General features: G+C 40.3%; 1 protein-coding gene and 1 long non-coding RNA gene across 9 annotated transcripts in view; one reads left to right on the top strand and one right to left on the bottom strand.

The window, feature by feature from the left end:
- The window catches only part of SLC12A4 (solute carrier family 12 member 4), a 45,958-nt gene extending 38,269 nt beyond the window's left edge, over nt 1-7,689 (top strand). For all 8 annotated transcript variants that reach the window (XM_021555053.4, XM_085589618.1, XM_085589616.1 and 5 more), the window contains 7 exons: nt 1,051-1,246; nt 1,926-2,095; nt 2,268-2,399; nt 2,496-2,603; nt 3,253-3,437; nt 6,101-6,234; nt 6,537-7,689. In XM_021555053.4, the coding sequence (XP_021410728.2) occupies nt 1,051-1,246; nt 1,926-2,095; nt 2,268-2,399; nt 2,496-2,603; nt 3,253-3,437; nt 6,101-6,234; nt 6,537-6,628 (1,017 nt within the window). In that variant the 3' untranslated portion in view covers nt 6,629-7,689. The remainder of the gene's footprint in view (nt 1-1,050; nt 1,247-1,925; nt 2,096-2,267; nt 2,400-2,495; nt 2,604-3,252; nt 3,438-6,100; nt 6,235-6,536) is intronic.
- Nucleotides 7,690-10,670: 2,981 nt separating this feature from the next.
- Nucleotides 10,671-15,102, bottom strand: LOC146766428 (uncharacterized). Its single transcript, XR_014957902.1, has 4 exons — nt 14,961-15,102; nt 14,175-14,257; nt 12,575-12,661; nt 10,671-10,808 (listed from the first exon to the last, which is right to left on the bottom strand). It is a non-coding gene; the product is annotated as an uncharacterized LOC146766428 (long non-coding RNA).
- Between the last annotated feature and the right edge of the window lie 6,824 nt (nt 15,103-21,926).

Below are 21,926 nucleotides of genomic sequence, written 5' to 3'. Positions count from 1 at the left end.
AAGCTGCTTAATGGAGGGAGGAGAACTATTTAGGTTTCTGAATATTCCAAGTAAATAGTTTTTTGCAGAAGGAATGATAAAGTACTGGAATCATCTGCCCAGAGAGGTGGTGGAGTCACCATCCCTGGCTGTTTAAGAAAAGATTGGATGTGGCACTTGGTGCCGTTGAGGTTTAGTTGAGGTGGTGTTAGAGCATGGCTTGTACTTGGTGATCTTAAAAGTCTCTTCCAACCTAGTGATTCTGTGATTTCAGTAACTGTTAAACTTAGCAAATGTGTTCTTTTTCAGTGTGTTGATAAATTTTTTACAAAAAACATTGAAGGATAGTTCTGAGAAATTATTAATAAATTACTTAATCTTCCTCATTGTGTAAACATGACATCATAGCCCTGTTTACATCTGTATAGATTCAGTGTATTTGTTTTCTTCCCCAGAGGCTTTTTCTGTAGGAAAATTGTTACAAAAGGAAAACTAATTAATGGTCTAGGTGTCGATTAAGTTTATTTAGTTTTTAAACAGATAAAAGGCGTACATGCTGGTGTGTGGGATTTGGTGTTTATATTTGTAAATTTAGTATTGCACAGCATGTTACATGGGAATCTGAAACTGGAAATCCAAATGAAGTCAATTGGCCTTGGGTTTAAAAAGGTGAGCATTACAGAATTAGAAAATGGGAAGTAAAATAGTAACACAGATATCACTATCTACTACTATGAATAAGAGATGATACCACAAACCAAAAAATCCTTACTTTAATCAGTTAGAAATGCTGATGTTTGGAAAGAAACTGTGTTTTAAACAAGTGGATGTTTTCTCTTTTGTTTTATAAAGGAAATTTTGAATCATTGAATCATTGGATTCAATGAGCAGAATTTGTAATATGCAATTGTAATATGTACTGTAATATGCATTACCTATGGACATGTGAAGCAGGAATTTACATTGTAATCTCATGACAAAGAAATATTCTGTCTATAAAGGGAGTTCCTTTTGGAAAGGAAAACTTGCAAAAAAAAAAAAAAAGGAGATTTTTCCTTGTCTGTCTTTCAGACTATTAAGAATATGATGGAAATTGAGAAGGTTAAAGGATTTTGTCAAGTAGTTGTAGCCAATAAAGTTCGAGAAGGAATTGCTCACTTGATCCAGTCCTGTGGACTTGGTGGGATGAAGCACAACACTGTGGTTTTGGGGTGGCCCTATGGCTGGAGACAGAGTGAAGATCCAAGGTCTTGGAAGACATTTATAGGTGAGCTTTAAAGGTTTGGTATGATCAGATGTTGTGAATAGAGGTGTTAATTACACACATGTGATTTTAACAGAATCCTTGTGAGATTGGTTTTGAGTTTGTCTTTTTATCTAGTATCAATGGATAAGCCAGTATTTTCTCACAAAATTGTTCTGTTTGAAATACCAGTTCCTTTAGATAAAAGACCTAAGAAAGATCTTCAAAGATTAATCTAGCAGCAAAAACTCATGGCTCTAATAAATGTTTAAAAAATTATGGGCTTGAAACATGCTGGTTTTGTGGCAGACTATAATTAATTTACTAGATAATCTCTGTTTTGTCAGTGGTTCTAACCTATCCTTCTCTAGTGGATAACACTCTCCTTGCCTCTCTCTCCTTCTACTGTGGTCCAGTTACTTAATCAAATCAGAACAGACAGATGCTGTCTCCTCATTCTTAGCTTTGAAGGTTGCTGCTTTACTTTCCAGTATGAAATAAGGCTTGTGTTCCTGTGAGTCTGCTTTATCCTGGTTTTGTCACTTGGACTGACCTGTCTGTGCAAGCCTTGCTGTGCATACTTTTCTTTATTTAAGTGATGACTTTTATGGTTTGCTGACACTTGCTCAGTGAGTAGTGTTTTTCTAACCATGAATGACTCTTACAGAATTGGAAGTAAGTGTGTTCTTCCCCTCCTGGGCAGGTACTGTTCGCTGCACAACTGCAGCTCATCTGGCTCTGCTGGTTCCCAAAAATGTGTCTTTCTACCCCAGCAACCACGAGCGTTACAACGAAGGCAACATTGATGTGTGGTGGATTGTGCATGATGGAGGCATGTTGATGTTGCTTCCTTTTCTTCTCAAACAGCACAAAGTAAGCAGCTACACAGAGAATGTCCCCCACCTATTTCTGCATTCTTTAGTTAAAGAAACAGGCTTAGTAGAGCCTGTATTGATAAATGAGAGTGGACGTGTTGCTAAGTTTCTGTTTTGTGGAGCAGAGTATTATTGGTTCAAATAACTGAGAGTTGGTGTTCCCTCACTAGGTTTGGAGAAAATGCAAAATGAGAATTTTTACTGTTGCTCAGATGGATGATAACAGCATCCAGATGAAGAAAGATTTGGCTACTTTCCTCTATCAGCTCCGAATAGAGGCAGAGGTAGAAGTGGTAGAAATGGTAAGAGAATTGAACCCATTTTTCACTTTATTATGCACATGATGATGTTTGGTTATGACTTGATTACAAACACAATATTTATCCTTATTTCTGCAGCACAATAGTGATATCTCAGCATATACTTACGAGAGAACTCTTATGATGGAGCAGAGATCTCAGATGCTGAGGCAAATGAGGCTGACAAAAACTGAGAGGGAAAGGGAGGTATGTCATTTGTGGTTGTTCTCTATGGGCTGCTGAGGAGGATGACACAAAGTGCCTTCCTAGTAGTGTGTTATGTAGCTGCTTCTTAAATTTAACTCCTGTGCTCTGAAGATGTAAGGAAATACTTTTAGTGTAGCTTTTTTTGTTTCCCAAAATTGCATGTAGTTCTTGTTTTTTTCTTTACATGGGATATCCGGTATTTGTCTCAATTTATAGCATATCCTGTTTTCCAGTGATGTCTTTCCAGTTTGGATTTATAGGACACGTGACTGTGATGTCTGTGAAAATGATCCATCTTTTCTGCATGTGTTTGCTAAGGTTTTATTCCAGTTGTCAGTTTTGGGCTGGTCTTTTCTGTTGTTTCTGACCATGTCATGATGTGAGCTAGACTGACATATTTTCTTGTATAGATACAGGCTTCTGTCAGTCCAAATTCTGCTTGGCTTACACCCCTCAAAACTGTTAAAAGTCAGTTTGGTATGTATGACTTTTGGTTAGGACAGACTCCTGGTATCAGAACTCTCCTGAAGGCTGAATTGAGTGAGCAGAATAAAAGATACAATGGAACAAAACATCTATAATTATTTAAAGAGCACCAGAGAACATAAAATAAAGTCTAAGTTCACTTTGTCACTCATGTGCCCTCCAGGCTCAGCTTGTAAAGGACAGACATTCAATAGCACGTCTGGAGAGCCTCTACTCAGATGAGGAAGATGAGACAGACCCTGTTCCTGAGAATATCCAGATGACCTGGACTAAAGAGAAATGTGATGCTGAGAAGCGGAACCGGGGCAGTGCTGTGGGAAGCTTTAGAGATCTCATCACCATTAAGCCGTGAGTCTTGTCTAAGTCTACACTTTGCATCTCTTGAAGCTCTACATATGCTGTGCTTTTAATTATCTTTTGTTTCCTTATCCTTGGTTTGGACTTGTGCTGTAAACATTGAGACCTGGCTATGAAAAGACAGCAGTTTACTCCTCAGAAACCTTTAACCAATCAAATGTGCACACATCCCTCAATATTTCACTTGGTAAAGCCAAATGCTAAATTGGAACTGTTAAATCCTGTGGAAACTTCCCTACTTCTCCCAAATCCCTCAATAAAACACAGTGATAATTTCACTGATCTAATCAGAATTTAAAAGAAAAGATGATAATTTCACTGTCTAGTATGTAGTGTGGATGTTTCACGCATGAAGGAAGAAGCTGTGGAGATGGTGATGAATGACTTGGAACAGCATCTGTGTGTGATAAACCCTCTGAGACCTGCTGCTGCAGGAGCACTGGCATGTAACAGCAGCTGTGGTACTACCACGTGTGTGCCCCCTGAAGAGTGAGAAGTAAAGGTCTATTTTGGCTTTGTGTAAAACTATGTGAATCTCCTGCCACCTCTTTGATGTCCTACATCTCACATGAAGAGCTCAGTCAGTTTTGCATACATGGCAAAGGTCCAGGTTTTTTTTCCTCCCCCCCATAAATCAGAATTCAAATCTGTTTTAGGCTGAATCATACTGTAGAAGTTCTGCTGAATTTGGTGTTAACTGCCTGTACTTTTTCCTCTTCCATGCTTTCAGAGGGTGGGAAAACTTGTAAGTTTGTTATTTAAATTAGAAGTACATTAAGATGGTTGAGAGGAAAGACTTAATTTTCTCAGCTAAAAGCAGGAAAACTGTGTGTACTGATGGAAGAAGAGACTCTAGAGTTGAGCAGTCTTAGCAATGTTTTAAAGGGAGCAGGATTAGCTACTTAAGCTAAGTATCATTATAAGTAGGATGTAACAAACTACAAGAGTTGTCCTGACAAGAACTAAGGTTAGATAACAATTCCAGTCTGAACCTATTTTCCTAAGTGGAGTATGACACAAGCAGGAGGCAACATTACTCATTTAGAGACGTTCTCATTGCACAACACTGCTAGGATGTTAGCTCTGGCAGTTGCTGGGCACTAAACAAGTCCTTTCTTGTAGCCTACACCTTCAAATCACTGGGGAGATGCCAGTTTTAAATATCACTTTAGAGAAAACCACAAGTTTTCAGCTTCCTTTCCAAAACTATACATAGCCAACAACTGTTACGTTCCTGCTGCTGTTTTTTTCCTGACTTCCTGTAAACATAATTTGGCCTCAGTGTGTCCCTGGCTTTCTGAAGCTGATGTGGTGAAGACAGAGGGTGTCCTTGCTCCAAATTAAATAAACATGAAGTAACAGAGAGGTAATTCACAGTGGGTAAATTATTCTGTTAGCATAATAAACATGGTTCTTCCCACCACATTTTCTTTCTGTGCATATAAATTATTTCTTTGCAAATCTGAATATTCAGAAGAGCAGGAAGGTAACTAAAGAGTTTCTCTCTTTGTGCAAAGCTGAATCAATGAAAGCACAGATTCATATTTCATTTGTTTCTACTAATACTTATTTTTACTTCATTAAAATTAAGACAAAAACTCGAATGGAAAAGCATCAAAAGTATAAATATATTCTAATATATAAACTTTGATAAGTTTATTTATTTCTGTATTCCTTCTGTGTTACCAAAATAATGGTTGATTTCCTGTAAGAAGGACACATTCCCTGGCTTGAAATCCCCAAAGGTTACTTTTGAGTTTTGTTCCTGCATGAATTGATGTTATTTTGTGTTAATATATTCCAAATTATCAATGCTTTTACCTCTCTTAGCCTGGATTCTCATGGAGTGGAGGCGTATGAGATCATGCTGCACCTATTTCCCTTTTCTTCCCTAACTTTTGAACTGAGTGGCTACTCAAGTTTGAAAGTGTGATTGAGATTTTAGAGACACCTGGGTAAAAGTGTTTCCTGTAAACAGCCAGGCAGAGTATCCTGAAGGAGAGCTTAACATCCATGTAACCCTCCAGGAAAGCCCCTTACACCCAGCCTGTTCTGGGCTGCCATCCTCTGTTTCCCCATCGTGTGACTGCAGTCTGTAGTGGCCCAGCCTTTCTCTGGAGATGCCAACTGCTGTTCAGCACCAAGAGGGAAGTGAGCTCCTGGCAGGTGTGGCTGAGCCTCGTGCCAGGCTCCTGCTTGGTTCCCAGGCCACGGGGAGAGTTTGGTGCTGCTGGGTCTGGAGAGGAGCCTGGTGCTGCTGTGGGTGTGAGGGCTCCTGGCAGGGCTGCCTGCATGGAAGCCCTGCAGTCACGACTGTGCCTGGTTGAAGAGCACATCCCCTCGTGCAGCTGTGCTCTGATTTCTTATGCAACACCAAATCAACTTTATCAAGTATGCTTTTTGAAGAGCAGTGTAACTTTCTAAACTGGAGACTTGACTCCAGAGATCTTAAAACCAGTGGACTAGCTGAACCTGAGTAAGTCAGGGAAATGTCTTTTGTATCTTCATCATAAAACTTGAAGAATATCATTGTGTTGAGTTGACATTTAACAGGGTATTTAGGAGATTTGAGTGTGCTTTTTAAGGACCTTTTTAATAATTCCGTGTTCAGAGGCCTGTTTCTAACAGTAAGTCTGAATGTGCTTCTTCTACAGGAACCAGTCTAATGTCCGAAGGATGCACACAGCAGTGAAGCTCAATGAAGTCATTGTAAATAGATCCCATGATGCCAGACTTGTGCTCCTCAACATGCCTGGTCCTCCAAAGAATACTGATGGAGATGAAAACTGTATCCTTTCAGGCAGGGCCTGGGCCACACAGAAGGTTTTGCTGTAATCTGTTCTCTTGAATTCATTTGGCCATCAGTGCTGTTGAGCTGTAATATGTGACAAAGTGTTCCCTGAGTGGAAGGTACTGGCTTGTGGCTGTAAGGTAGTAATTGCTTAAAGGAAAAAGTGCCACAAACTCACAGTATTTTGGTCCTTAGAGGGGTACTTGCACTAAGTGAGACCAGGGCTGTGAGCTGGCCCTGGTCTAGCCCCCTGTGTATTTTGCTTTTGATGCTTTTTGGCCTTGACTTTACTGAAACAGACATGGAGTTTCTCGAAGTCTTGACTGAGGGTCTGGAGAGGGTACTGCTCGTGAGAGGTGGCGGCCGAGAAGTCATCACCATTTACTCCTGATTTAGAAGCTTCTAACCCTGGTCTACATTTACTTTCTTGGCCATTACGGACATTCCAGTTTTAAACAGAGAAGAGAAAAAGGTTTTTTTGCCTTTCTTCTCATCCAATCCTGTTCATTGTTTTTCCATTTGCAACATACATATCTTTTGGGATTGCAGTATTTGTTACACCATCCAATTAGCAACATAAATTTGTGAAGCTGCCACATTATTCATTTTCTGCTTTGGTACCCCAGCATTTGTGCATGTAGTTTTAACACTAAACCTATTTTTAGTCAGCACTGCTATGTGCAGTATTTTAATAACTGTATGTAAAGTTAGGACATGAAAGCCAGTTACTGTAAAAAGATCTAAAAAGCTTTTTATATTAGGTTTGGGGGATAGAAGTGCATTATATAGCAGCTAGTTTCTGCTGAAGTTCAGCTATAAAGCATTTTCTAAGAGCACACTGAAGTAAGAGAGGACTGAAAAAGCTTTCCTTTTCTGGGTTTATTTCCAGAACTAAACTCTCAGTATTGGGTAAGAATTTATACTTTTAATACATTTATTGATAGAGATTTAAATAAATTATGTTGACATAGTTGAAATTATGTATGTAGCTTGCTATAAGTTTTGTTGCTTCTGAGACTTCAGGTTCTGTGAGGCCAGATCCCTATTTATTTTTGTATTTATTTGTCAGAATTATTGGATATGCAGATGCAGACTGTTTAGGAGAACAGAGATCTCACAATAAATTCTGAATCACCAGTGGATTGAAGGACCGGTCCTGTGCAGTTCTTCCATGCTTTAAATTTCTTGCAGACCATCCATCAAAAGTGCATTGGGCATGTTGGAGTCCCGTGTAGAGCCAGGTGCTAAGCTGCACGCACAGCGATGGGATTGCACTTGCACAGGTACAGGGACCTGCTGCTTCATTGTATGCTTTATGCCCTTAGAGGGAAAAGAAGAAAAGAAGACCTATATTAACCAATAAGTCTCTGGAGATTTTATCAAACCCATTAAGTTGTACTTGATGTACAGAACGTTCGTATTTTTTCAATAAAATGTTGCATACACTTTGAAGGTGCTCTCTGTTGTGTGTGTGGGGTGGATTGTGCAGGGGGAGCCTCTGCCCTGCCCTGCTCCAGCGTTGGCACTGCTGGACCCACCAGGTGAGGGTGCTGACCCAGAGGGCACAAGGGCACAGGGGAGCTGCCAGCATAGCCTGCAGAGCAGCTGGGTGTGTGGCTGAGAGTGAAGCTCTGGGGCACTGCCAGGACCCCCAGCCACACAGAACTCTGCACCTGTAGACGATTAGAGTGGTGATCCAACCCAGGGGCAAGTGTGAGCTAGCATCCCAGGGACCTGGAAGAAAGGTAGGGATTGACCCATTTCTGTCCCGTGGGCTCTGGCTAGGTGGTACTCCTGGGTGTTTCACTGATCACAGCAAGCCCAATTTGTCTGAGAGATGCAAATCTGAAGAACTATCCAGGCTTTTATCTTGAATAACTTAATAAAAATGCTGTTCATAGGAGTTTCATAGTTAAAACCTGTTTGTTCTCTCTGTAAAGGACATACCTGATGGGATCAGGATGGTATTAATCTATGCCAGGATCCCTTTGAGACAACAGCCAGGACATACCTCTAGGGTGTGCTCTCTATTGGGTATTCTTTTATCTTAACAAATCTTTGCTTTCTTGATTTTGAAAGCCAAAATTAATGTCATGCTTTCAAACCAATAAAAAGAATAAAGCTTTTGTATTTGCAAATACAATGTGCTATTTGTACAGATTATTTTTACATCTTCAGAGCACTGAGTAATGGGGTGCAAGTGTACAGTAATTTTGATAGATAATACCTATTTGCAAACATTCTTTTATAGGAGTAATAAGAAATCTTTTGTTCCTCAGACTTTTATCAAATGTGATCTCATTCAAGCACTCTGAGAAATAGATACACTTCCTTATGAAATTTTATGCAATTGGATGATGACTATACCTTGCAAAAGGATTTCAGTGCCATCTGTTCCCTGACCCAAGTAATCTGTTTGTGGCTCATTGTGTTTTAACATGAAAGCAACCAAGTGAATCTCTTTACAAATACAGTATATTGGGTTTTCAGAGGTGATTAGCCCCCTCCACACAGCATTGTGGGGATCCTAAGGATTTTACAGGTTCCAGTTATGTAAGCCTTCATTACATCCAGAAGAACGTTCATAATAAGTTCTTCTGAGACTTTGTTCACAGCACTGAAAACAAAGTAGCATGGAAAAGTTTGTGTAAGAAAAGATCACTGAAAAAAAAAAAAAAGGTGATTTCTATCTGAGTCATCTTGTGTGAGTGTACCTGAATGGTCATCTTCCATTCTCGTTCCTATGCCCGGAGCTTAAGGAGATGAGAACATAGCACCTAAAATGCAGTGTGACAGAGCTGATTTGAACTCTTCACCCCTTGGTACAGGGAGCTACACTCAAAACACGAGCGGCGCAGCTTCAATAGCGAGTCACTGCCAACGCTCCCGCGGCAGCGCGGAGATCGCTCCGCGGAGCGCGCACCGCCAGCGGCGCTGCGGGCCCGCCAGGGGGCGCTGCCCGCCGCCCGAGGCGCTCCGGGAGCGGCTCCGGCCGGGCCCGCGCGGCCGCGGAGCGCTCGGGAGCGCGGACAGCCCGGACCGCGAGCGCGGACAGCCCCGGGAGCGCTCGGGAGCGCGGACAGCCCGGACCGCGAGCGCGGACAGCCCCGGGAGCGCGGACAGCCCGGACCGCGAGCGCGGACAGCCCCGGGAGCGCGGACAGCCCCGGGAGCGCGGACAGCCCCGGGAGCGCTCGGGAGCGCGGACAGCCCGGACCGCGAGCGCGGACAGCCCCGGGAGCGCTCGGGAGCGCGGACAGCCCGGACCGCGAGTGCGGACAGCCCCGGGAGCGCTCGGGAGCGCGGACAGCCCGGACCGCGAGTGCGGACAGCCCCGGGAGCGCTCGGGAGCGCGGACAGCCCCGCACCGCTCCCTGCGCCCCGTGTGTGCGGACAGCCAACGAAACGTGGGAGAGTAAAAAAGTTCCACTTCCACTTTCCTCTCCCCCCCCCCGTCCCCGTTTCTCATTTTCTCATCTGCGTCATCCCCAGTAATGTTCGCTCCTTCAGTAGTTCCCCTGGGAAGGAAGAACTGCCTCGTGCTGTGCTCGGGGGTCTTGGGTTCTCATTCCATTCTCGAGTAATTATCCCCCTGCACAGCTCGGGTCAGATACAGCATCCACAGGCAGATGCTGCCAATACCAAGTGCTGCTTTTCCCCGGGAAGTGGTTCCCCCTTCTCTGGATTTCCATGTCAGACAGCATAGGCAGACCCACAGCAGGTGGTGGCTTTTGGAAGAAAATTCCCCATCGGGGTCTCAGTCTGTACTCCAAGCTCTCTGAACAGAATACAGCCTGGTCATGGACAGTTGACTAAAATGGAGTCTGTGGCTGGCAACATCTGTCCAAAATTAGCTCTCTACTCTTAAAATAGTGCAGGTAGGGCTCTTGCTGCTGGGAACAGCATAATTAAGGGCACATCTCTTCCTCTAAACCATGTAGCAATGGGTGAGGCCGTGCTCCTTGGCAGCAGGGTCAAGTTTTGCCTATTTAAACTGCAGCACTGGATGGGAGATTGAACTTAATTTTGCCTGCCAGCTCCAAGCTGGGGCATGTCCTTTTAATGTAACTACTTCTCTTGCCAATAAAATACTACTGCTAGGAGAAGCCAATATTGTCCATACACCTCCAGACATAAAGAACTCTCCATGGTTCAAAGACAGCAAAGTATTGGAGGGATTTGAACTATAGCTGTCATAGTGCAGGGGATGGATCACACTCAGAGGGAGGATGCAAGGGAAACATTAGCTTCATTTTTCATAGGATGGGATTGGCCTGTCCTTGATAGGTCTGCAGGAGGTCAGGGCAGTGAATCTGACTGAAAGTCCAACACAACCCAGACATCTGAGTTTCAAAAAAGCAGTACCTTGGAAAAGCTCTTCTCTTCAGCAAACTGAAATATTATTTAGTAGTTGAGGTAAGCCTCCCTCAACAAATGCTGATTTCCATGTGTCTTCATACAAGAGTGCCTGTATTGTACAGACTGTGATTTATATCACACATGCTTATGATGTATTTGATGTTGTCAGTGCTAAAGATGAGCAGCTCCTCTCTGACAATTCAGTCCTCTGAGCTGTGTGTAAACAAGAGGAAAAACAAGTAGCCAGCAGAGCAGGTGAATATAAAATATTTACTAGAAATTAAAAAAAAAAAGAACCCAAAGTCAAGAAGCTTATGGACCACTCTTGTTATTGCTCCTCAGTTTCTCATAATTGGTTTTTGAGAGTTCAATTTTGCTTGGGTCAGATAGTTACTTCTGTAGAAGACCCACTCTCAATCTGCAATCAACAAGGATTATAAAAATCACAGCTTAAAACCAAGATACATAAATTCTAAATTCAAAGCTTTTTATAGGTAACAAGGAAGCAAGTCATATAAATGCAGTATTTGTCAAACTTGCCTCCTCTACTTATCCAAAGATATAGGGTTTTCCTGTTACATGCCTGAAACAATTTGCTAAATGTAGCAATTAATTTGATCCTGCTTTAAAATTTACAGTTATTATTAAAATTTTGATTTGCTTTCTCTTAAACTAACAGCCCCCTCTCCCCAAACTGGTTAATAAGAAATCAATTTCTGAGGCTTAAAAAAAAATCCAAAACAAAAAGAGATTCATCAAAGGAACATTATAAATCTAAGTGGAATATGTAAATAGTTCCCATCAAAATAAGCTAGCTGAAGTCAGGACTGAATATATTTTTATTTGGCTGCTTTCATGTCCTTCACTGGGATCCACACAAGCTGTCCCCACAAAATAAGTCTTTGTGGCTTATCTGCTCTTTTCTCTTTCAAGGACAAGTACAATCAGCCTCCTCAGAGGCTAGCTGTGCTGGGGTGAAGTGTGGCCATGCTGATTGTTTATGGACTTTAAACTAGCACAGCTCTTGTCAGAGTGGCTTCAGCTCTGTTTTTCATGACAGTGTGTTTAGTTGGGCTCTACTTGTTACCATTTTCAACAAATTGCATTTATGGAGATATTTCTCACCTCAAAAGAGCCTATTGAAATGGTCAGTGAACTAAAATGTGGTCAGTGAACTAAATGAACAAACTGAAAATAAAAAGCAGAGAGAAAGAGAGGGAGAGAGAGAGGCTTTTCTCTAGCCTGTCTCTTAGGTGATTCTGTTTATCTCTCATGCCCAGTTTTTAAAACACTAAAGTTAAAGTTGTGTAAGACTCTGCCATGAGCAAATCTTAAATCTTAGCAGATATGTTAGTATCAGAGTAGTGCATCATTTCTACAATGCTGGGGTTTTTTTATTATCGGATTTTAAAAGCAGCTACTTCAAACAAGCCTGATTTACTTCTCGTGTTTGGAGACAGAAATAAACTAGATGAAAGGTGGGTTCTTTCTGCCACCTGTTGTGTAATTAGTGAAAACTGGCATAAGCCCCACATCACTGGACAAAACAGAAGTATTTTACTTCAGTGTCTACAGTCAGGCCATACATCCTAAGAAAGCACAGAGAGGGGATAACATTGTCTGGGACTCAGTACAGCCTTAAGTGGCAAAGTCCAATGCTGATGTTTGCATCTTCTGCCATCTCATGTACAAAACCTTCTGACTTTCAGATCTAGTTATGTGAAATGTGTCTGTAAAAATGAGTACTTTTGGAGAGGAAGTGGAAGAAGGATAGGTATGTGATAGAAGAATACCAAGTCTAAGTTCTAGACCATGTGCACTTAAAGCATTGCATTTATGTCTCCCCATTTCCCCCTCCCCTTTAACTTTCCTCTGATAGTAAGAGTGGCCTTTGTTTTCCTGAAACACCAATTTTGCACCAAATCAGAACAAAAATTAAAGTGGAAATGACAGAGATGCTCTTTACTATTATTTCTTACCTACACAGAAGCAACAAGTTACAGAAAACTTGCTTTGAGACTGAAGTTAGTCCTATTTCTTGGTTAATTCACCTCTGTCAGTGAAGTCTGTGGAGAGAACAAATCCTGTTAGAATTCACAGTGGTTGTTCAACTGGACATCTGATTGTGCCAAGTTTATTTCAGCAGGACTATGTGCGGGGTGTCTTTTCATATTGCAATTCAGTCTTGTGGGGTTATGAAATGACTAAATTTGCCTGTATGATTTTTTTTTGCTAATACAGCAATGTGCCAATGTTTTATCAAGTTACATTTAGCGTTTCAATCCAGTTAAAGAGAGGCAGCTTTTAGTGCAGAGTCTGTGAGGAGGAAAAAGTCACTCATAATCTCTTCAATGTCTAACACGATTAAGAGACTGACCCTCCTCACACCAGGCTTAAGTATCAAAATCTAATTAGAATGTCATTACTAACCATATGCCCACAATCAAATCCTGGGTACTGCAACTTGCTTGTCAGGATTTTTAGGGAAACTCAATAATGTCTTTAAATTGGGCATACAGGGGCAAATCTTCTAAAAAGCAGAGAAGGCAACTTAGAAAAAAAAAAACATTTAGAAGTCAATAGTCCTACAGATAAGACGCATAAAGGAAAATGTTCACCTATTTTAGCAAGGTTGACCTTCTATTGATGCTGACATTTCTTTTGCTTTAAGGTTTAGCCAGGAAATTGATCTCACCTTTGTAACTAAAGAATTAGACATGCTTCAACCCCAGATGACCAAGCCATTTTGTATACTGGCATCATCAAAGCCATGTCAAACACTTACAAAGAGACTCCAGCTGCAAACCTACTTCATTCAGGTACCTGCTTTGTGACATCTATGTATTTCTGGGAGATGGTTCACAGAAATTGTTGAACTCCTCAGGAAACAGAATTCAGGTGTCATCATCCTAGTCTGGGCCAGTTTTTCAATTAATGTTGGATTTCAAAATGAACACTTGATGATCATCTTCAAATCAGAAATTACTTCAAATGCAATACTCTCAGTCTGAGTTACAGGACTAAAATGGAACTTGGATGAAAATTGGTTATTTGTACCACAAATAAAACAAGCAAACAAAAAGAAACCCTTGTGGTGCACCACTGTTAAATCAAAGGAAGACACTAGAGTTTTTTTGTTTGAACACCTCACCACAATTAGAAGCTTCACTTGGCAGCACAAATACATGATACTGCTTGTTTTACAACTGAAAACAAAGCAGACAATAGCAGTCTATAAACCCATCTTTTATTTCATATTACTACACCAAAGGGTAGCAGCAGTCCAGAGAAGGCTGTTACTGGGTTTCTGCTTCTTTTTGTTGCTGTTTGTTTGCCTTCTTATACATATATACACAGACACAAGTAAAAAGCTGTTATTTCTTTTCCTATATCTTTGCCTGAAAGCCCTGTAATTTTGAAGTTATAATAACTCAGAGGGAAGGGAGGTCATATTTTCTTTTGCAAGGGAAGTTCCTGCCTTCCTTGACAAACACATCTCTCAGACCAAAACACCTGTGGATGCTGCTAAGAGTGCTTCCAGCTAACAGCTGCTCCTTAGAGATGTGCTGTCCCAGTTACCTGAGTCTTTTGTGGCTTCTTGAGCAACCAGGATCATAAGAAGTATCTGCTGAGTTAAAGATGATTTAACTCACACAGCAAGTCTAGAAGGAAACATAGAACAAGAAATTGCTGCTTTCAATTCCTACAACAGGCCCTGTCATTGATAATGTAGTAACCAGCAGTCCTTTGCTTGACTGACTTCCAAACAATTATTGCATAATCTGTTCCCTTGTTAGACCATGTGCAACACTAAGGAAATAAAAGGTAGCAACTTCTGTTTAAATACTCAAGTTCTAGTTTGTCTTAAAAAACACAACAACAAACAAGCTTCAATTGCTTTTCCAACAGTGAGTAAACTGTGTAAACAATCTTGTTTGTCCTTTGTGCATGATTACAAGAAACTGGAGCTCAAGTCTCTCAACTGAAGCAGAGCAGATGAAAAGCACAGGAAAGATCTGCTTCAGAAGTAAAAGACTCAAGTTTTCAATCCGCTGTACAGCCTGCAAGAAAAGGGGAAACTACAGAATGTATCAGTTATAATTTGGTATTTCTTCCTCTTTCAATGTCATATTCTCTATTGATGGTGAGCTAAAGGAACTTTAATCTCTATTATAATTAATGAGATCCACTTCTATGGAGTAGGTCTCATAAATTGAACATAAATTCTAGAAGAGCCCAACATAATTACACTTCCTCTATGAAATTTTCCAGCAATTAGAAAGCTAATCTCAAGATAAATAAAAGTAGTAAGCTATACCCTCTTGAATGTGGTGCCTGTCTACAGGCCATGCCCAGAGTACTCACCTTGTTTCTGCTGCTTATTGGACAGAAAGTATTTTCTTCTGTGATATGTGAAAGCAAAACTTCCATTGAAGAGAGCAATGAGTTGTCAATGTGTCAGGAAGCAATGTTTGAGTTTGGGTGTAGCATGCTTGAGCAAGTGAGTGCAGATATCCCTGTGACACTGTAGAAAGGATTATCCACGTGTAGGTGTTCCATGGTGCCCTTTGAGCACAGAGCTTGAATCACTCTGACAGCTTGTTTGTAGCTGCAGCTCTGCTGGCTTTCTTAAAAAGCTTTTCCAAAACCAACCAAATTCAAAGGTATCTGTGTAGGAATAAATCCAACCTCAATTTTTCTTGCAGTATGCATTCTTTGAGAACACTTGTCATATTTTATCACAAAGTATGTTTTGAGACTAAACATGAAAGCCCCCAGCAAATGCAGAGGTTGTGTTAGTTCTCGTTCATCTGTGTAGGTAATGGTAATTGGGAATGGGATACAGTTGTGAAAAGCAGATGAACAGGTGAATTTAAAGGGATTTCTGCTGACAATTTCAGCTCTTATTTTTTCGACTATTTAAGTGGCTTTTAAATCTGGATCTAAAAATTTTTAAATATGACATTGTGACAATATTATGGTTTATAGAAAAACTTCTTGTAGCAGCTTTGCTTAACTATAAAGTCTTCAAAGAGAGGATAAAATTATAAAATGGAACAAAGCAATTATGTTTTTCTCAGGAAGGGAGATGGAAGGACTCAAGACCGGCTACCAAAGCAGCTCTTTTGAGGAGAGCATTTTGTGTCTCGTTGAACATGGGTGCCCCCGTGTGTTCTGTGTGCTGACAATGCACAGGCTTGTGTCAGTAGGCTTTTATTTAGCTAACGCTATTGTTTGGAACTTTCACCACATTTGAATAATTGAGCTCAAAACCTTTATCTATCATTTGTTATTGCACAAGAATTCCAGATAAGCTCATTTCAAATATTATGCGGCTTCAAACACAAGTTGTGTACTGTGAAAAACTTATATTAAATAGTTAATCTACATTACAGTGTGCTATTGTTGGTGCTTTAAAGTGATTTCTGGAGTGACCAGATGTAGGTGCACAGTTTTTGGTAATTTGGGAGTGGGGCTGCAGCCCAGCCTCATCCCCAGTGGGTGCAGCTGTGAGCAGCAGGTGAGCAGCACTGACAGCAATGAGCCAGGGAGTGCCCAGGGGCACTGAGCAATCCCAAAGGGAGCAGAGGGCACACAGGGGCAATGCATGAACATGACGGGTTAAAAGGTTGGGCTAAAGAACAAGAAGGGCAGGTGCTTGCAGCCTTCTGAAGTGGTGTGGCTCTGTATGGAATTGTATGCTGATACTGTGTCTTGTGGCCGTCTGGACTGTGGGATATGCTGTGACACCCAGATTACTTTTAAGTATTGCAGAAATTTCTTTCAGTGGCTTGGATTAATTTTTCTTAAATTCCTGTTGTGTTGATGTGGTAACTGCAGTAATTCAGAGGAGCAGATTGTGAAAGGCTGCCATGGTTCCGTCCCCTTTCATGGGCTGCAGTTTCTCACCCCTACATGTCCCTACTGCTGTAGTTTTCCATTGAGGCTATTTTTCTGGAAACACCCTTGAAGCCAGATTATTAAAGTCATCAGAGTTGAAAAACCCTGAAATTGTTGGAGTGCCGCATCTGTGGAGGATGCGGGAGACAATGAGCGCCGGCTGCCTGTGCAGGAACGACAAAAGCTGGAGCGCGGCTGGAGTCCTGCTGGGCCCTGAGGAAACGCTCCAGGGCGCTTTCCCCCTTTGTTCTGAGGCACTGAATAAGGCTGTCCTTGTCCTGGCTGCAACTGCGGCAAGAAAGCGCAGCAAAGCCTCCAAAGGGCGTCACTTGTGCTCTCAATCCGACAGGCAAATACTTTAACTCCCTGTGGAAGCGGAGCTGGAGCCTTTCCTGCCTGTGGAGCTCAGTGCAGAAAGGTGCAGAAATCTGGTTTAGAGCAAAGCCCTCCTCTGAATCCAGTGTGGTCAGGAAGGTGTGAATTAGATGGTTACAAGAAAACAGAAATCCTCTTACAGAAAAAAAAAAAAAAAAAAAAAAAAAAAAAAAAAAAAAAAAAAAAATTAGGGAGAAGAAACAAATCCCCTGACTGTCTGTGTCAGCTTTTGCCACAGGTCAGACTGCTGGGATATCTTGATTTAGAAGTGTGGCCATCTTCTGCTGCAGAGTGTTTTTTCAAGTAGTGTTAGCTCTTTTTGTGTGTTCCCATTGCAGGCTACTATGCATTGCTCTTTGGCACTCTTTGCTGTGCTATCCTGTCAGCATTCCATCTGGAAAGCAGTTTGTCTATCAGAATAAATGAACCTCTTGCATTCTCTGCTCTCTCTCAAGTGGTATCAATAGTTTTTGTTGGCAGTAATAGGTTTTCTAGTACTCATCATGATCCAGCTAAGGAGTGGTTATTCTTTAAATATCAAACTTCTATGAATTTTCTGAAGTTTTGTTTTAAATGCTTGTTTCAAATTCATGTTTTGACACGTAAAAATAATGTTTACTTACTAAGAAATAACATTACTAAAAACAATCAATTGGGCAATTAGTTACTCTTACCAGGAATACATTTTACTTCCAAAAAAATTTAAACTTTTTTTTAATTGCTGGCATACTTGAGCTGCTGACTGAATTGTTGCTGCTATGGAAAATTCCAGGAAAAGGTGTAAAATGATGAGTGAAAAATGTCAAGGGTAATATTTGTTTAATGTGATTTCATTCATACGTTTATATCCAAAAATGTCTCTTTAGACCATCTGGGAGTTCTACTGTTGAGTCATGTTAGCCCTTTCTTTTTCACATTTAGTCCATTTTATTTGTACTTCCCAAATCTATTTTATTTTTCTCATTTTCTTTTACCCTGCTGGTTTGCTCTTTCTTGGCTTTATTTTTAATTAGTTAAACATAAGTGGCCTTTGACATAGCAAAGATTATGAAAACAGTGAGACACTGGTTACTGCTTTGAAAGAGTAAGGCAAATATTTTTGTGTTTGTTCTCCTTTGTCTGTTACCTCTCTCCTGGGGTTTATTGTCAGTGAGTGAAGTAAGAGAACCACTTGAAGGGGGAAAGGGAGTTTATTTGGAATCTTTCTGTGTATTATGGCCAGAAGCCCTAATAAATCGTAGTTCCACTGTGCTATGCACAGCTACAAATGCATAATGAGAACATCTGAAGCTTACAGCATGAAGCATTCTGACAAACCAGACCTGGCAGGGAGATGATATTTTAACAAGGAGATGATATTTAATTTTATGCATGCAGATGAACCACCAGAGATTTTGAGCCAGCATCTAATCATGTTTATCATCTCTTGAAAAATCTGTAATCATACAATGGGAACTCCTATGTGGAACCTGGCCTACTGGAAAGCTCTCCTTTTATAGCCATTTGAAGGTCAGAAGGGGATGGTGAAATCTGAAAGTGTTTCCTGGCTTTAGTGCCAGTCCAGCACTGTAAGCTTGAGAATTTACCCTTTCACTCACTTCAGACCTTGTCAGATCCAGTTCCAAATGTGGTCAGGCTGTGCATGTTTGGTCTCAATTTGAGATTTGTGTTTTGTATTTAATTTGAAACTCCATATTTGCATGATAACCAGGGGTGGTGGCAAGGGGATGTTTTTTTTTGCAAATAATGAAGGTGTGCCTACTGATCCCTTGCTTGACTTATACCAGAATATATTAATGAGGTTCTACTAGTTAAGTAAAATTCAAGTTTTGTCTAAAGAAACATGAAAAATAGTTACAGAATCCTGCATGTGTCTCTACAATGACATATTGTCCCTACTATTTCTCTGTAATAGGAACCAGTTAGCCCCAAAGAGATTAAATGGTAATTCCTTAGAGATTTTTCAGAAGATACAAAATCTTTCTGGAGAGGGCTTTTTAGGAATTAACCATTGGTACATGTCACGGGAGAGAAATATGAATGCCTGCTGGCTTGCATAAAGGAGTCTTTACAGATTGTTAAGAGAAGCTGTACTTGGGAAAATTCCAAGTCAGGTTGCATGGGGCTCTGAGGACCCTGATGTAATTGAAGATATTCCTGCTCATTGCAGGGGGCTTGGAACTAGATGAGCTTCAAAGGTCCCTTCCAACCCAAATCATTCTATGATTCTGTGGTCTTTTGAATTCAGTCTGCTGCAGCACAGCAGGTCTGTTTCTGGAGACCACAAAAAGGTGAGTTTTCCCTCTTCCAGCTGGAGAACTCTCAGCTCAGAGGTGGAACATTTGAAGCAAAACTCATAGCCTTCCACACCTTGAATACAATCCAGCACTACTTAAAAAAGACTGGAAATGAGCATATGCTTCAGAAAATAACTATTAATAGGTTGTATATGTGAAAATGTACATTATGTATATGGTGGATTGCTAAAATTGGAGGCTTTTCTTCATCATTAGCAATACATGCTGATCTGCTTGGGACTCAGTCACAGTATGTTAATGTGGACTCTGCTCACTGGGCCTTCAAATCAAGGGTTTGATTGGAGTTCTGCTTTCGGAAAGACTTTGAAATATCAATGAACCAATAAATTCTGAGTTTCCTGCTGCTAGTCAGCATCTTGAGGTTTAAAAGTTTCAAACAGTCAGCCATCCTACTGTGGGTAAAACCAAGGTGGTGTACAGAACATAAGCACTTCATGTTTAGCTCCATGGAAATGTTCATCTTCTGATAAAATATTCTCCATGAAGGAAGGCTGTTAACAGAAACATTGATTCAGCTGTAACAAAACCGCTACAGAACTTCCCCTGTTGCGGAAGCAAAATTCTTAAAACATCCAACCTTTAAGCTGTGTAAATAATTTTAGTATTTAAGCTCCATGCTTGGAAGATTACAGAAGTGACAGCTAAAATCAAAGGCAATACAGCCAATAGGAAAACATCTGGTTTTGTAGTAGTGACCAACTACAGTCATGCTTTTTAGGGTATTTTAAGGTATTTAACAATGTGGGCTATGAAGATTGAGCAAGGATGCAGGGACAAAATGCTGCTTTACTAGCCCTGTTCATTCCATCCAAGCATAGTCAGCATTGTCCTGTGTCTCCCAGTAAGACAATCTGAAGGAAAACAGAGGTTGAGTCTGGAATTAATCCTTTGGAAATATCACTGCACCAGGAATTGGTGGGATTGTTAGCATTCTGGTATTAGTCATGCACAGTTGGAATTCTGCACTTTAGCAATGACGTGTTCTGCATAGAAGGAAGGCAAGTGATGACAGGGTAAGAAAAGGTACCAATGAGGCTTTGCTTTGATTTATTCTGGCTACCATAAAATGTGAAATGAAATAATCTATGTTTGGGACATACATGCCTGAATTAAGTAGGACATATTATTGTCCTGAATGAACTGATGAAAATTAAAAGAAAATTCTACAAATAATTTTTAAAAAAATGGACAGTGCCTTTTAAATGATAAAGAGCTTTGCTTATTGGGTTGAAAATACAAAATAGTTGACATTTAAAATGTCAACAGCTTTGGTGTTTACCAAAGAAGTTCTGATATTGTAATAGTGACCATTTGAGCTTTTACTTATTATAAATGCCTTAAGTTCTTTTATAAAATTCTTGGTAATCTGGCCTTCTCTGAGAAGTGGCATCTTCTTAGGACTAGAGCTATTGGGGAAACAGAGCTCTTTAATTTTTGGTTATACTCAGTTAAATAAGGTCAGCCAGTGATGGGCACTTATTTCCTACCTCTTGCATTTGCCTTTTGCTCTGGGCAGGTAGAACTGAGCAAGATGCATTTTTTTTTCCTCCCTGAAAATGTGATTGGGATGAAAACCTTTCTTTAATGATCCTTAATGATCTTTAAAATGCATCTTGACATCAGTGATAGGGAGAAATTAATGATGTTTATTGAGACTGTAGAGTCTTCTCAAACTATTTTAAAAGATAACAGTTATAATTTCCCTGTAGAGAACTTAATCTATACTCAGTTATTCAGTGTTTTATGACCACTAATAAAGGGCTTATATTGAAAATTTTTCTGTATTATAATCTTGTATTGTATGACACTCCCTTCTGTTAGGGAGACACAAAAATAATTTGGTGCCATTCTGACTTTCAATGCATATACTTGTTTTGAATATACTTCTAATACAGTTCCTGCAGTATCTCCTGTGTGCTTGTTTTAGCTCAGCTAAGTAAAATGTCTGGTGTGAGGATCCATTCACAAAGTTTCACATCTGCACCATGTGCACAGTAAAAGGAATCCCCATCCCCAGTTTCACAGGGTGAAGTGAAACAAGTACATGTGAATGCCTTTTGGCTGAAGAAAACTGTGTAGAATGACTTGCCAAAATATACTTATTCTCCATGAATTCTGCTGGCTTGCAGCTTTTTCTGTAGAATGAGGAATTTCTGTGAATGCATAGTATATTTTGGTTGTTGCTATGCTTGGCTTTCTACATAAAAGAAACAACATAAGCTATTACTGCCATTTATAAAAGTGCTTTGTGACACTATGCTGTAGTGTTGAAGTGTTTTTAATCCAAAAATTTATCATTGCAGCAGGACAAAAGCTCATAATGGCAAATCTGTCTTTAATTTAAAAATGCCTATTAAAGTTCATTGATGTAGAACCAGTATAAAAAAAAACCAATTGGATTCCACTCATAACTTCCAAAATGCTAAATTTAAGTTTAAGCATTTGTGGTTTTTCTTATATGCAATTAAAAAAAAACCCAAAAAACAAAACAAAACAAAACAAAACCAAAAAAACAAACCCCTTTTTATGGAGATTTCATAGCTTTTGTTATAATTTAGAGTTTTATTCAGAGCATGCTAAGGCACTGGGAATCCTTACTGGACACTGTCAAATTAACTCATTTGCTTTACTTAAGTGGACTATATGGTGGGGATTTTCTGGCTTCTGTACCTGCAGAGGTGAGTAAGGCTCTTCAGCTGTGCTCAACAAATAGGTTTATATTGGATCTTGCAATATT

The sequence above is a fragment of the Lonchura striata genome, chromosome 11, assembly GCF_050655825.1.
Source record: "Lonchura striata isolate lonStrDom1 chromosome 11, ASM5065582v1, whole genome shotgun sequence".
NCBI classification, from domain to species: domain Eukaryota; kingdom Metazoa; phylum Chordata; class Aves; order Passeriformes; family Estrildidae; genus Lonchura; species Lonchura striata.
Note: the sequence above shows the minus strand (reverse complement) of the source record. Positions and strands in the feature narration are given on the sequence as shown.